This window comes from Meleagris gallopavo, chromosome 21 (assembly GCF_000146605.3).
Source record: "Meleagris gallopavo isolate NT-WF06-2002-E0010 breed Aviagen turkey brand Nicholas breeding stock chromosome 21, Turkey_5.1, whole genome shotgun sequence".
In the NCBI taxonomy this organism is placed as follows: Eukaryota; Metazoa; Chordata; class Aves; order Galliformes; family Phasianidae; genus Meleagris; species Meleagris gallopavo.
Window position 1 is genome coordinate 8,295,886 of NC_015031.2, and position 15,541 is coordinate 8,311,426.

At 44.1% G+C, this 15,541-nt stretch overlaps 1 protein-coding gene across 1 annotated transcript; it reads left to right on the forward strand.

Annotated features, from left to right (window-relative positions):
- Nucleotides 1-5: 5 nt before the first annotated feature.
- On the forward strand, nucleotides 6-14,079 carry GDPD1 (glycerophosphodiester phosphodiesterase domain containing 1; the record flags this gene model as incomplete). The annotated part of the gene is made up of 10 exons (XM_010722049.2): nucleotides 6-117; nucleotides 3,508-3,550; nucleotides 5,648-5,783; nucleotides 6,234-6,279; nucleotides 6,909-7,027; nucleotides 7,465-7,554; nucleotides 8,088-8,221; nucleotides 9,269-9,328; nucleotides 10,159-10,210; nucleotides 10,690-14,079. Coding segments are annotated over 10 exons (915 nt in total), but the record flags the coding sequence as incomplete, so codon positions are not given.
- Between the last annotated feature and the right edge of the window lie 1,462 nt (nucleotides 14,080-15,541).

Here is a 15,541-nt window from a genome sequence, read left to right on the forward strand (position 1 = left end):
TGCTGTCCACGCTGGGAGGATACGTCCTCACCTCGGCGCTGCTCCTCAAATGCCCTGGGCTGCTCCACCGGCCCAAGCGGCAGCGCTTCCGATGCCGGCACATCTCGCACCGCGGCGGTGAGTGGGGCGGGGGGCGGTGATGGGGGTCCCGCATTGCTCGGCGCTGCTCCTCCGGCGGTGCGGATCTCGGCCGAGCCGTGCCCGCGGCGCGCCGCTCCCAGCCTTCCTCCCCCGCCTAATTTTAGGTGCCACCTGCTGACCGCCGCTTCATTTCGGAGCTTAATTAATCTTCCAGCGCCAGCCGCGATCAGCTCCGTGCGGTGCTTTTCCTCCTCCGGGCGCTGCGCTGACGATCCCCGCTCCGGCAGTGCGGGTCGCTCCGTCCTCCGCGGCCCTCAGCGCCGCTCCGCAGTGAGGATGAGCGCGGTGGTAAAAGCGCTCCTCTAAAAGACCCCAAAAGTTTTGGGTTGGGGTTGTTTTTTTCCCCCTACCTTCTGCAAAGGGGAAACTACAGAGAAGGTTTCGTCCTGTGCCGGTGGGGGTCAGCGCCGGCCGTGCTCCGTTGGTAGAAACACCTCCGTCGGTAGAAACACCAGCCGTTGTCTCCTCGGGTTTTGCCCTATTTTCGGTGCGAGGTGCCGTAGGCTGAGTGCTTTGGATGTGCTTTGTGTGGGCTTTGAGTGCGGTTCCATCTTTTCTCCTTTCCTGTGAGTTATTAAAGCACACGACGAGGAGCTGAGCTCTGAAAGCTTTTCCTGCTTGGATTTCTTTCATTTGCTTTATGGGACACGCTGAGCTTCTTATAACTCATCACCTTAAATATAGCACAAAGCACGCCTCGCTCGGCACGTGTCTGCTGCTTATTTCCTGCTGGGCAGATAATTTTGATTACCACCCTTTCATTAATTGGGAAGCCATTGCAAACTTGCGGGTGACTTTGCAGGCACTCGGTGTGACCTCCTTAATCTGCTTTTGTTCACGCCTCTGCGCTGCAGCCTCAGCTCAGACACAGCCCTGAGCCTCCGACGGAGCACTGGGTGCCACGAGAAGGGCAGGAAAGCTTTCCCTAAAGGGAGCATTATTCATCGGGTGCTTGGAGGCAAAGTCCGGCTCTCGGAGCTGCCCCGTGTCTGTGTGAGCAGCACAGGTGCACCTGGGTGGAAATAAAGCCCGAGTGACATCTGGGCAGCGTTGCTCATCGCCTGCCACGGGGCTGAGGATTGCTTACATTTCATACCCTGCAGTGTTTACCTCAGGATGGATTCCTGTGGGACTCTGCTGCTCCTCGTGCTGCGGCTTTACGTGCAGTGTCAGGTTTCCTTATTGCATTGCTTCAGTTGACTGCAGAGCTCAAGGTAACGCTTGTTTGACTTTTTCCTCCCTGAGGTGAGGCTTTGCATGCTTTGGTTTGGCTTCTTTCTTCACGCAGGACTCTCTTATCTAAGTTTATGGTTCCTCACTGGAGACCTCTTTCATACAGGAGCTTTCTTATCTCAGTTCATAGCTCCTCTGTGGATGCATCCCTGAGTTATTTCTTTACTTTTGGCGTAGTTTTGAAATTGCTCATTGCCAGGGTCAATAATGAGATCCTGATTCTCTGTGCTGGAGTCGTCTGTCTGCACAGACCTAATGGCAGAGCTGTTGTTTGACCAAGGTGGCATTCTCAGACGTGTGTCAGCCTGTGGGAGATGTCATGGAATGGCAGAGTGGTTGAAGTTGGAACGTGTCTCAGTGATTTCCCACTGAGCAGGTACGTATTTTCATTTAGCAGTTGTGGGTTGGACCTTCTGGAGGTCTCTGTGTCCAACCCTGTGCTCAAAGCAAGACCACCCTCAGCAGGTTGGTCAGGGCCTTGCCCAGTGATGAGTACATCCAGGGATGGAGGCTCTGTAGCCTTTCTGGGCAACCTGTGTTTGATCACTCTTCCAAAAAGTAGGTTTTTTTGTTTTTTTTTTTTTTTTTTTTACCTATGTGCTTAAAGTGAATCCCAGGGTTTCAGTCTGTTCCCATTGCTTCATCACATCTCAGTGGTGCCCCATGGCAGGGCTGGCTCAGCCTCCATCCCCTCGGGTATTTGTATCTGGGGATAAGATCTCCCTGAGCTTCTGTCCCCCAGGCAATAATCCCAGTGCTTTCAACCAAGGATCTCTCACTGCTTAACTTTCACAGCCCTTCTCTGGGAGATCCGTGTCTCGCTTGTACTGAAGAAACCAGATTTAGTGAGGGTCATTCGTGTCCCACAGGGATGCTTGCAAAGCTTGCTTGCTGTAGTTCCCTTTTCTGAGAGTGGTTTACAGAAGCCATATTGCTGATGTACAGCTCCCATTTCAGCTGATCTCTGAGTGCTTTTCCTCACTTCCCCATAACACAAGTCAGGCTTTTTGCTTCCAGCTGGTTTGACTCCCCACTCCTCCCTGCCCAACACATAATTTGTCACAGGAGTCATCAGAAGTCTTCTTTTTGTACATTTCTGCCCATAAATGTTGGGATAATATTCTGGCTGCAGTTTTCTTTCCCTCTCTCCCAGCTCAGGATATTAGGGCTGTGTTGTCACAGTTCATAAGTTATCTAAAGCTTTTTAATTGTAGTTAATTTATAACTAATAATCTGTGTGCTGTGCGGGGCTTTCCCATCTGTTGGGCACTTATCAGTGTTGTCAGATGGGATTCTCACGCTCTCCTTATCCCTGTGTCACTTCTACCACTCCACCTCTTCCTAACGCTAAAGCCAAACTTCATAAAACATCACTGAATGCCAAACTGCAGAAGTTGCAGTGGATTTACCGTATGTTAAACCACAGAGGTTTGGTCATTTGGATTCTGTCGGTTAAGCCTCTCTGTAAGCTTACCAGCACAGGTAACCCAATGAAAACAGCTGTAAATTGCTGGTTGGATGCACGTAGAATTGCGTTGCTTTACTGGCTAAACACAGACTTAGATGAGTATTGACACGGCCTCGTTAATGGGCAGGGCCTCGCTGCAGCTCCTATAATTGCTGTTTACAGAGCCTATCCCTCCTCGCTGCAGAGTAGTTAGGATTTGCATCAATATCCTTCCTCGTGGTTCCCTGTAGCTTCCTGCAGTCACCACGCTGATGCTTCAAAGGTTTTTATGTAAAGAATAACAAGTTGCAGGGTTTATTTCTGCCAGAGAAAGGAATGAATTGGCTTCTCCTTTCTTTTCTCCACTGGAGTTAATGTGCTTCATTCCCCGTGTGTGAGACCCCTCTCTGCCAGCAGCATTGCCCCTTGCTGACAGGTCGGTGCTGTTTCAGGAGCACTGACAGAAGAGGTGCTACATTTGCTAAAATAAATGCTCTCATTTGTGTATTCAAAGTATGCAGATCCAAGGGGACAGCCTTGGCTTCCCCCCGCCATCTCTTCATCCTAATTCCTCCTAATGTCTTCATCCTAATTCCTCAAAATATGTTTCTAATCTCACACCTTTGTATTTCTTTCCTCTACTGAGGTGAAGGAAAAGGTTTCAGTGCCTGTTCTTGTTTTTATAGGTGCTGGGGAGAACCTGGAAAACACGATGGCAGCCTTTCACCAGTGAGTACAAACGGAACCTGTATGTCTGTATCTGTGACGTCCTCATTGTCTTTAATGAGTGAAGTAATCACTAATGATCTGACTTCCACCAGTTTGGGTTACAGCACTGTGCATGACTTGCATGGGTTGCTTAATTTCAGCTCTAATTTCACATGGGGAAATCTGGGGTCTCATTTCTTCATCTTCCAGCAAATTAAACAGTGGTGCTTCCAGGTGTGATGGACATTTACGTCTGTTGGGTTATCATTTTGAAGCTATTTTTGTAAGTAGTACCATACGCTTTTTTTACCTTCTCAGAAGGTATTTCAGATTCAGGTACCCATGTGCTGCTGCCATTCGGGTCATCTGAATTTTGGCTGCTGAATGCACTGCTCTCCATACTCTGTGGTTTAATGGTGTTCAGTTCCCTCCTCTGTACAGAAGGTTAAGAATTCATCTCCCACGAGGACTGAAGTCTTAACGTTAATGAACTTAATATACCATCTGTAAAGCTATTAGGAAGGTTTGAGTTATGTTTTCTCCCCACACACACATAATTCATTTGCACAATGTGTGAAAGCCTCTTATCTACGGGTTTGCAATCGAGTTGGTACTGGAAAGCCCTTTAAGCCTCCAAGCATTTAAGAAGCAGTGCATTCTAACAGCATTCTCAAAAGCCCTTGGAAAAGCAGCACATCTCAAACCACAGCTGCCAAAGAGCAGCAACCAAATTATGTGGGCTCCTCTTTGTTCCTTTGGGGCTGCTGTTTGGGTTTAACTGCTCAGAGTGGGCTCAGCAGTCTGCACAGTGCCTTGCAGGCAGAGCAGTGCCAGCTTCCCCATCCAAACAGTGCCATTGAAAGTGCTGCAGTCTTTTCTATCTCCATGGAAGCCGAGCAGAGCTGTGTGTTTGGTTCCTGCTGGCCTGCCTCTCTCCAACTCTGCTACGACACTTTCCAGAAAGTGCTGCTTTTTCAACCGTGTCTTAATTGTGATGTAGTACCACACTGGTTTAATATGGACGGAGCTCTGAAAAAGAAAAGTTATGCCACAGCTTATTTGTATTTAATTCTCAGAGGTAAACTCTGTTAAGGACTGTCCTGGGACTCTGATCGTGCTGTGTGATAACACTGCTTCTGTTCTGACCACTTTAATTACCTTACTGTCATACAGTAACACATCTGAGGTCCAGATCAGTTTTAAACAGATCACAGCTGCCAATTGCAAATAGCACCACTGCGTTCTGGAGAGCAATTAGTTCTTTGTGCCAAAGCGGTTAAAAACATCCTTGTGGACTCGTTGGGCTCTTACCATCGTATGCTGTGAATGCTTCTGTGGTGGTTTGAGATTTTAGAATAATTATTGTTAAGCTAAAGAAGACATCTGCACTGTCTGAAAGTACCTGGGGCTCTGGCACAAAAGAGAACCCAGCAGTTCATTCACAGACACAGCTGTCCTCATTGCAGTGGAGGTTAGTGTTGTCCTGACAGGAAGCTGCTAAGTAAACTCTCCAGATATTTTTATCTTGCTTCATTTCCATTTCTTTTATGATCAGGCTTGGTTTAGAGAAGGGTTTTAAACGCCGTGTTTACAGCAGTGGAAGTTCCTGGTCAGCTCAGCATTTACAAAATCTATACGTTGTGTTTTATTAGGCCTTGCTGTGTGCCATGGTTGAACTTCAACGAGCAAAGAACTCTGCCGTCCTCGTTTGCAAATGTGTTCTGCTTTACAACCTGATCTCAGTCAGAACACGTTTTACTGAATCTGGAGCATTCTCTGTGGAGATACAGATCTCACATTGGTACAGAGCTGTAGAGCCAATGATCCATTAAACTGTGATATTGCTATATGTTGAGTGGTAGGTTGCAACAAAGTGCCAAAGCTCCCAGTCCAAATCCCAGCTCTGAATCACAGTGCTTTGTTTATTCTTGCATCACCTTTCTGCTGCAATAGAGTTATTTGTTCCTTGCTTGGCAGTATAGTTGTGAGGATTTGTTTCATCATAAAGCAGACAAAGTGCCTTCACTGAGATTAGTTCAGCTGAATAACACACACATGTTAGGCCTGGACCTGTACATGTACATGTGTGCTTCAAGGCAGACTTTTTTTTGCTTCCAGTGCTGTTAACATAGGAACAGACATGCTGGAGCTGGACTGTCACCTGACCAAAGATGAGCAAGTGGTCGTGTCCCATGATGAGAACCTGAAGAGATCGACAGGAGTCGATGTCAACATATCTGACCTCAAGTACTCTGTAAGTTGGAGGAACATCTTAGTGCTCAGTGGTGCTTAGGAGTGTGTTTGTAGAATGGTTGGGGTGGGCAGGAAGGCTGTGTGTGCATGCAGAGCCTAAGGAGAGGAAGCTTAGCTAACAAGTTATCCTATAACCAGCTACTTGATGGGCAAACTGGAAGAGGAATCCCACTGCACTGCTCTGCTGGACTGCCTTTCCATCCAATATAAGTGGAATTCTCGGTTTTTAGGGGGTGTCTGGACACACTTTGCCTCATTCAGCAGCAGGTAGCAGAGCTCCAAAAATGAATGAACAAAATGCACAGTTGCTTTTTAGGCAAGAAATAGAATTGATTAATTTTGTCTTTAAAGGTAGCTTACCTGGCTTATGAATATTTGTGTTTTTCAAGAAGAGTCCTGATTATATCTCTGCATTTAAGTTAGTGGTGTGTTGTTTTTTTTTCCCTTTAAGGAACTTCCACCATATCTCTGCAAGTTGGATGTCGCCTTTCAGAAAGGTGAGTTTTTGTCTTTTGCTGTTTGGGTTTGCAGTTTTGGTAACTCATTTTCCATCTGTCAGTGTCTTATTTTGGCAAAGGGAGTGGAGAAGTGTGTGTTTGCTTCCATCAGGATCTGGACAAGAGAAGTGTCAAAAAGCAGATACAATCATTTTGGCGATGTGTGGTGTTGCATAGACCCACAAGCAGTTTCAGACATTAAAATTTGGGGATTTTACCATCTGTCCCCTCTGCTTAGGGAGTGCTCCGTGGTGCATTTTCCTAGAAGGAAAGATTTTTCTTTTTGCATTTGCTGTGTGGCAGCTGAGCCCATGCTGGCTCATTCTTGGTTTTAATGATGCCTGCATTCCTGCTGTTGCAAAAATAATGACTAGATCTTGTGCAGTTTGGACCTAGACATCAAAATACCTCAGCGCGTTTTCATTGCAGGAATGAGCTTTTCATAATTAATTACAACTATGGGTGAAGTTGGTGGTGTTGTTTCGTTGGATGGTTGATTGAATTTGGAAAACGTGCTTATTTCTGTGCATAGTTTTTACTGCTAAGATAACAAATGCTCTGACATCTCAGCTTTTGCCTGCAGTATGTTATAAACGGCCGCAGTGGCAACAATTCTCTTGTTTCCCCAGAAAGTCACTCGGAGGGAAAAGATAACCGCATCCCTCTCCTGAAGGAGGTGTTTGAGGCATTTCCACAAACTCCTGTCAACATTGACATCAAAGTGAACAACAACGTGTTGATCAGGAAGGTGCGTGTAAAGATGTGAGGCTGAACCTCGTGTGAGGACGTGGAAGTTCCAAAAGAAAAGAGATTCTTGGAGTTGAAGCCTTCCTAGAATATGGATTTCAGACTGCTGGTGTCCTTCACGTTAGATCTTGCACCACATTTGGAATAATGTAGAGATCTAGTGCAAGATCTAACCATGTCAGCAGACAAGGGAAAGCCCCTGGTGTCATCTATCTGGACAACAGTAGGGTCTTTGGCCCTGCCTCCCATGGCATCCTTCTCTCTTTGTCCTGAATGCAAATGTAGTGTAATTATCTTACAATGGGAGAGGATGTAGGAGATCTGTCTTTCCTGTGGTGACTTATGTAGTAAAAAAGTAGCAATTAAAATTAAATTATTCTGCATGTAATAGTCAATGAAAGCATGTTAGATTTCTGCTTTTTGGATTCTATCTTGCAGGTCTCAGAGTTGGTGAGTCAGTATAAACGAGAGCATTTGACAGTATGGGGGAATGTCAATTACGAGGTGGTTTCCAAGTGTCTTAAGGAGGTAAGAGTGGATCCAGCTGAGCTTTGTTCTTGCCCTCTTGTTGCTATGTGATGACATGTACAGAGAGCATCCCGTAAATCAAGACTGATGGAACCATGCTAGCCTTTTAATAATGATCTGAAATTTTGCATTGGTGTTGTAAGCACAATAAAAACTGTAAGAGCTTAGCACCCATATATTCTGTAATTCAGCACTTAGGGAACAAAGCTTAATTGTTCTGTAATATATGGAATCTTATGATTTTTATGCCAGGACCTCCTATTGGCAGGGTTGTGCATCATTCATCTGGTGCAAAAGCAATTCTTATAGAGTGCTTGTTGTATGTTTCTTTTTATTAAAGTAATGGGTTTTGATATTAGTTGCCACTCACTTATATTGGCATAAAGCTGTTTTACAGCTGAAACTGCTGTTCCTTTTTGTGCTAAGAAATTACACAATTTAGAAGTAAATTAAATTATGCCTAGCCCAAAGGGAAGCTGATATGGTTATCTTAACCACAGTGAAGTATAATTGTTCATTCCTGGTTCCTGCAGAATGCTGACATTCCCATCATCTTCTGTTTGCAACGTGTCCTTCTGCTTCTGGGACTCTTCTACACTGGTCTGCTGCCATTCATTCCTTTCAAGGAAGAATTCTTGGAAATCCCCATGCCTTCCATCATCCTCAAGTGAGTTGGAGTTGGTTGGTGGGTGCCCCACTGAAATAACTGTAAAACAAGTGGGTGATCATGGCAGCTCGAGCATTAAATTGAGCCATGAACAAAGAGTGAAGTGGAACATCTCCAAGGGAAATACACTGCATAGGCAGTTAGGCAGATAGTGATGTGGTACATTCTGAAGGAGCTGTGTCACAACTTACAGTGAAGGAGTCCAGTTCTGTTGGAAGAAGTGCTTTTACTTCAGACTGGAGAGACAGGAGGCTCCCAGTTATTGAAATTTTCGTTTCCTGAAGGAGTAAAGGGACACTGGGACCTATCTCAATCGATGACTGGAGTGGTGACTCCATTGCTCTCAGTGTTCTGGTGGTTTGACCATATCATATTAAAAGTTTTGTAGTGATGCTTCCCTTGCATAGGTAGAAGTCAATCCGTTCATTTCTGTCCATTAAGTGGAAAGGGTGATTGTAAAGAATATGCTCAGCATCTTGATAGTCCTATCCCAGATGATAACAAATAGTATTTATTTCCTGTTAGGTCAGCTTCTTTTGGGTATTCATAAGTGAAAGTTATGCAAATTTTATGATCCTCTATTTTTAACATGTCTCTAGCCAGCTCTGAGTTAAACTATTGCTAGTGTGGGATCCTTGTGCACATCAGTGCTTGGTAGCATCTCCTGCAAAGATTGGTGGGCTGGTGCCATCCAGATAGCAGTATGTTGCAGTGCTGGACAAGTAAGGTTTTTGCACTCTTCTTTCCTAGATATGGGAACAGAACAAATTAGTTTAAGGCCAAGGAGAAGTCAGTACCAGGGTAGATCTGAGATTTCCCATGCACTTTGTTTCTCATACTACACTGAAAATGTAACACCCAGCTCTGCTGCTCCTCTTAAGTGTGGCACATTTCTCTTCTGTAACCCAATTCTAAGTCACTGTCTTGAAGTCAGAGGGAAATTACTGCTCTGAGAAACTGCAGGACTAATTCTTCACGTTTCTTTTGCAGAAACATCTCAGTACTTTAATCACTGCTCTGCTAATTTTTTATTCTCTTCCTCAACAGACTGAAAGAACCAGAAAAGATGTCAAGAAGCCAGAAATTTATTATCTGGCTAGCTGACACGTAAGATTTTAACCTTATTAAATGTTTTATCATATTTAGTTTCAGTATTGACAGTTGGCTTAAGCAGCGAAGAGCAAATGATGGCGACAAGTATTTCTTGGGCTGTCATTTCTTTCAGATTCTCCTAGCATTTTTGTCAGTGCAGCATAAGTCATATTCAGATCTTTCCTTTATGTTCCTGTATACTTATTTTTTTCGTGCACACACGCAGGAACTTACTGAGGTAACAGTGCAGAGTATTCCAGTGTGACTGAAAATACTTGAGTGCGTGTTCAGTTGTTTGCCACGCAGGCAGATGCACAGCACAGCTCTGCTGTGTTTCACAAGGTTGTGACTGCTTCCTGATGTTGTCAGAGGAGATGCTGTTTGGCTCACACAGAGTGTGTTGCATTTTAAGGCTATTTGTGCTTCAGAGGGAACTTGGACAATTTTAGAAGACGCAGGGAGCGTCTGCTGCTGCTTCTGGGTTTGCCATCCATTTGCTTTATTAAGTGGCAAATCAGGAGAGTTCTCTCATCTGATGTGAGGAACAAAAATCTCATCTGAAGGCAAAAGGATTGATGCATTGGTCATGATACTGGAGTGTCTGTGCAGGAAACAAGGGTTTGATCTTCAGAACACTGATACAAATACCCATCATTAATTCAGCCTGGAAATGTTAGGTGGGCTTGAGTTGTTCAAGCTTTCTGTAGTTGAGTTTGTAATCACTTTCTTGTGGAAACCATTGAATCTAAATGCTCTGTGGTAATTGTATTACAGAACATCAATTGATGTTACAAATTCCATCTATGCTCCTTGTTCTTGAACAAATATCTTTCTCTTTTCTGCAGGCTGCTAATGAGGAAAGCACTTTTTGATCACCTCACTGCTCGGGGCATTCAGGTACAGTGTGGCAAAGCTAGAGGAAATCTGCTTTGGATCTGGGGAGAATCTGAACAAGGCAGACGTGGCCTTAAGATGGGTTCATGTTCTCTGTTCCTTTCTGTGAGGATTACTTCAGTTCAAATCCTTTGTAGAGCTACATAACCTGAAGCAAATCTTCATTATTTAGACTGGGGGAAGAGTGGGGGGTGGACAAACTTGAGCTACAAAATGTGCAAAGCTGCTTTCCTGATTGGGGCTTTTCTTGACTTTTGGAGAGCCTGAAGATTTGGGTAACACTGGAGTTGAATTCAGCCAGAAAATGTCTTCCCACACACTGTTTGCCTTTGAAGAAGGATACATTTGTGTGTTTTGGCATCACAGTGTAATGGTTTTAATACGTGTGGCATCATCTCTGTCACACACAAAACAATCTAGGTCAGCAGTCACTACTCTTTATTTGAGTATTTCCTGTAATAATGGGTCTTTCTGTATTGCAGGTATATATTTGGGTACTGAACGAAGAACAAGAATACAAGAGAGCATTCGATCTGGGAGCAACCGGAGTCATGACAGACTATCCAACAAAGCTCAAGGAGTTTTTACACAACTATCCTGTGTAAAGACAGGAAAACAAGGAAGACTTTGCAGGACAGATGGAGCCAAGGAATTTAATCAAAAAGAAGTTGAGCAACGTGCACAAATCACATTGTTGGGAAGGTGATTCTTGACCTTGTCAGGTTGCAACCTAATGTAAAGGCTGTCTATTTATTTTAAGACTTTAATTACATAGTTTACGTTTGTAAATAGATCATGTAGCAAAGGTGCACTTCACTAATAGTTGTGACTAAGAAGAAAGTTGCTGGATAGGATACCTGTAGATAATAAGTGTTGTTTTATCAGTCACACGTGTTCCTAAGCAGATGTCAAGACACGTCAGTTACTCCAGTTATATTTTAGTGTACAGAAGCTAAAGGGTTTCTGAAAGTGTACCTTTTGTGTATGTATTGCTTGTGTTGCTTTTACTTTTCGGATAACTTGAAGGGTGAGAAAGAGAAACAATGCACAGGAGAAACAGAAAGCAGAATCTGTGGACAGCCAGACAGTTCAGCCTGTGAAGTGTAGTAAAAGCAGTCACTTTTTTCTTCCTCTTTTTTTTCCAAACCAAAATTAACCCACTTGGTCAGTGTAGGTTTCCTCAATTATTGTTACTGATAAGAATGTTGAGCTTCAGTTACAGCTGTATTTAGACTTCTTTTTGATGTGCTGGTAATACAGTGACTCACTGGCCAAGGTCCAGACACAGCATTTCAGCTTGCTGCTGAGCTCGCTTAGTTCTTCTGCAAGGATCTGGGTTTCCCCCTGGTTCTGAGCTCCTGTCAGGCTGCCGTGGCCTGGCAGCAGTGAGCTGCCCAGAGAGGAAGATTGCACTTGGTATAGATTACACTTCCTTTGAAACACTCTCTTCCCAAAGGAAACCAATGTTTTTAGGAGTCTTCTGCACTTTCACAGTTCTGGCACCTCTTGGCTCGATTAATGGGAAGCTGTTTTTTGGATGAGGGACCAAAGAAGACTTTAAATTTGGTCAGGAGTTTTAGGAACAACGTAAAAGGTTTGTTTTAAATGAATTCACCCAAAGCAGATATATATATATATATGCCTGTAAAAGGAGCAGCTATCAGTCTAGGATGCCTGTAAGTTTTAGTCTTTTTTTCTCCACATTCAATATTGATGAAGTCTATGGGCATGGACTCAGAAGTAATTTTACCAGCAAAAGCCAGGAATCCCCAAGTGTCATGGATGGGGAAGGATAGGAATGTATTTTTAGAAGCTGAGTGCTGTTCTGCCCCTCTGAACAGATGCTCTGAGTGTCAGACACATTGGAGCCTGTGATGCCCCTATGTTTTGGTGTTGTCATGTTAGGGTTTTTCAGAAAGAATTTGACTCTTTTAGCTCAGTTATTCACACTGACACGTATAGAGCCCAGTCATCAGGTGGTACTGCTGGAACACAGCTGTTGTGTGGTGATGATAGTATCTAATTCCTTATGGACCTTCATGTGAAAATTATATCACTTAATAACAAACACAGTAGCCAGAACAAGAGATATATTCACTGCAAGACACACTCATTATTCTAAAAGTTTGTAAAGCAATGAATTTTTTCCCTTCCCATCTCAGACTTGGAAGGGCTCTTGTTTCACTGCAAGGCTGCTGTGCCATCCCTGTAATCATGGAGCATCTTTGCTATTTCATTATGCCCATCTGTAGTAGAATGCCAAGCCCATCTGAGTGGATAATATTCATTTGTGTTGTGCACAATCACGTTTGTGCAATGTCCATTTAAGGGAAGGGAAGTTCCTTTCCAAGGAGTTCTTACAGATGAAGCAGAAGACATTACTGCATTTACACTTTAACTGAACGTGTGACAGTGGTGGCAAGTGAGTTACTGGTGTCCTTCTCAATGTCTGCCTACTTAAGATGGCTGTAGATTAAATTTCCTTTTAATTGAATCAGGCTTGTTGTATACTGAATGGCTGAGAGGAAAACGTAACTTCTACCTGCTCATAGGAATAAGGATAACATGATTTATCATGTGCTGTGCTTCTTGTTTCCACTTCAGACCAGTTATGCTGGTCAGGTAACTGCTAATAATCAATCTAGCAATATTTCTTCCTGTTTTCTAATATTCACAGAATAGTTTCAGAATAGGTTCCATATGGATCTCAATAGGTAAATGAAAAAGCTTCTACCCTCTCTGTTTGAATTTGGTTTACTATTCAGTTATAGCTCCAGATCCTACATTTTTGTGCAGTATATACATTTTTTTTCTACTCAGTTTTACTGCTGTCCAATTTCCAGTGTGCACATCTCCACTGAGATACAAATACAACTCTGGTTTTATCAGATGCTACTGAATAGCACAAGTTAGGACTTCTCTTACGCTAGGAATAGCTGAGTTTTAAAAACCACTTTTGATTTCTGGACTTGATCTCTCATGGGACACACGATGACTTCATTTTTTCTCTTAAGCTTTCCCCATCGCTGCATAAGTAAACTATTTTGTTTTATTCTACGTTGACTGACAAAACACTGCTATTAAAATGGACTTTATTTTTACATGATAAGCTACCTGTTTTGCTGCAGCAGTGGTGTTGGGAACTTGTGCCTTCAAAGATGCTCAACACATTCTTCAGCCACTGCTCTTCCTACGTCTGCTGTAACTTTTGACTGTGCTTTTCATACAGAGCTCTCTTTGATAAATCTGCTCCATAATAGCTGAAGTTTAAATAAGATACATGGAAAGCAGGGGCTCAGTGCTGAAAAAAACTGCTGAATTCCTTCAGTCACTCGTTTGGACCACAGTAAAGGAGTTAAAGTTTGATCTCTTGAGGCAGACAGCATTGTGTGGAACCTGTGCACAATAGGCCACGGTAACTATCTGTAACAAAATAACATGGAATTGAGGGAGTTTGTAGGATGTTTGTTCTGATTTGCCTTGTTTGAATGTTCCATAACCTGCCACGTGATTTCAAAACCACTTGTACAGAAAACCACTTGTTGAGGTCTTGCTCAGCCGTCCAGGAGGATGTTCAGTTAATCTCTGTCTCCCAAGAGAGATTTTTTTTCCCTTTGGGTAATTTTAACTCTAAGTATTGTTTAATACGCACTGTGTTCTCAATCTTTTACAAAATAAGTTATGTATGAAGGATGATGCATGTATTCCATGCACTTTTAATCTGCAGAAACAGTTTTGGACCTCTCTAGCTGAAAATCTGTGATATTTTTTTTTTCTTTTCTTGTAAGGAAAGATTGATGCTCTTGAAATGTGACACATTCAGATATCTTTGCTCATAAAAGATCTACAACTAAATACTACTTCCTTCTGAATTCTTTGTGTGATTTCTGTTATGAAACTGTGCTTAGAACATAGTAAACTTCCAAATCTTGATAGTGGCCTTTGGACGGATGCTCAGAAAAAGAAGTATCTTATATACATTGAACTATTTGGAAACTTTTGGCACTTATCTTGGTTTTCCCATACCACAGCATCTGCCACTATGTGTGGCTAAAGAAAACCAGCAAAGGAGGTAAGCCTGCCTTCCGTGTGCAGAGCCTTCGGTAACAAACCTCTGGAATCAGTTCCTGCTTGATTTATCTACAGTTCATTTGAAGACAGAAGCGGTAGAAGATAAGCTTGGTCATAAATGGAGAAAAAGAATGTGATCAGCATATTATGGGGTATTAAAACTCTCTCACTGACAGGTGAGAGAGAGCTGCTGGTGAGCAAATAACCAGCAGTGTTTTGAACGTGGTCGGTGCTGCTGGATAGCATCGTGAGAGCAAACTTCTGTGCAGGTTGTGTGTCCTTAGGTGATGGCCTGCTGTAAGCACAGCACTGATGCCAAAGTGCTTTTCCTCGTGATAAGCTGATGAATATTTCCTCTGCTCCTCCAAGTACAGCTGCAGCTTTACTGCTGGGGTTGCCATTGATTTACATCTAGTGCTGGGTATTAAGGTCAAGCGTAGAGCCTCGAGGATCTGTGTTAGCTAAGAGGTGAAGCAGGCTTTTTGTAAGCAACAGCATTTAGTAACTTGAGAAGAATTTGGGCAGGCCGATGGGAGGCGGCTTCCCTGACACCCGGCTCCAGGCTGCCCTTCGTGTCCCAGCGCTCCCACCCGCCCCTGTCGTAGCGCTGGAGACCGCCAGGGGGCGCTGCAGCCCCGCGGGAGCCCCCCAGGACCGGGCAGCTGCTGGCGGCTCCGCGCTGGTTACGGAGGGTGCGGCGTAGCGGGAGCAGCGTCTGCGTGTTCGTTGGTGCTGCGAGTGGGGAAAAACCTTTCGCTCCTGGCTGCTGAAAGCGTCTTTCTTTGATCTGCCGTACCTGAAGGTGCTGCTTTGAGCTGTCTGAAAAGGTTTGCGGTGCCTTCGTTGTATAACTGAAGAAGCTGAGGCGTGCTCGAGTGAAGCATCTCGATTCACAAGGCCAGCGGCATCAGCTGCAAACAGAATTTGTGAGCGCTGACAGAGACTGTTAACAGATCTTATGGCGACCGATTTAAGTACTGTGCAGCACTAAAAGCCTTGAGTTAACAGGAGGGATTTGGTGCTTTTTCCCATCTCAGTGCTGCCGTGGTACATCGACTAGCAACATTAAAGACACGTCTTTTCAGAGGGGCAGCGTCACCGTCTCCTGAATAATTGGCCTTCTCCAGGTTTATCACGTTAACCCGGATCAGGCAACGATCAGTACTAAAAGGCCTCAGGGCTGTTGGGAGGAGCCCGTGTGCCTGCGCCTTTAAGAGGAAGCGGCGCTGTTTGTTATTCCCCCTCCGCGCTGCACGCCGGCAC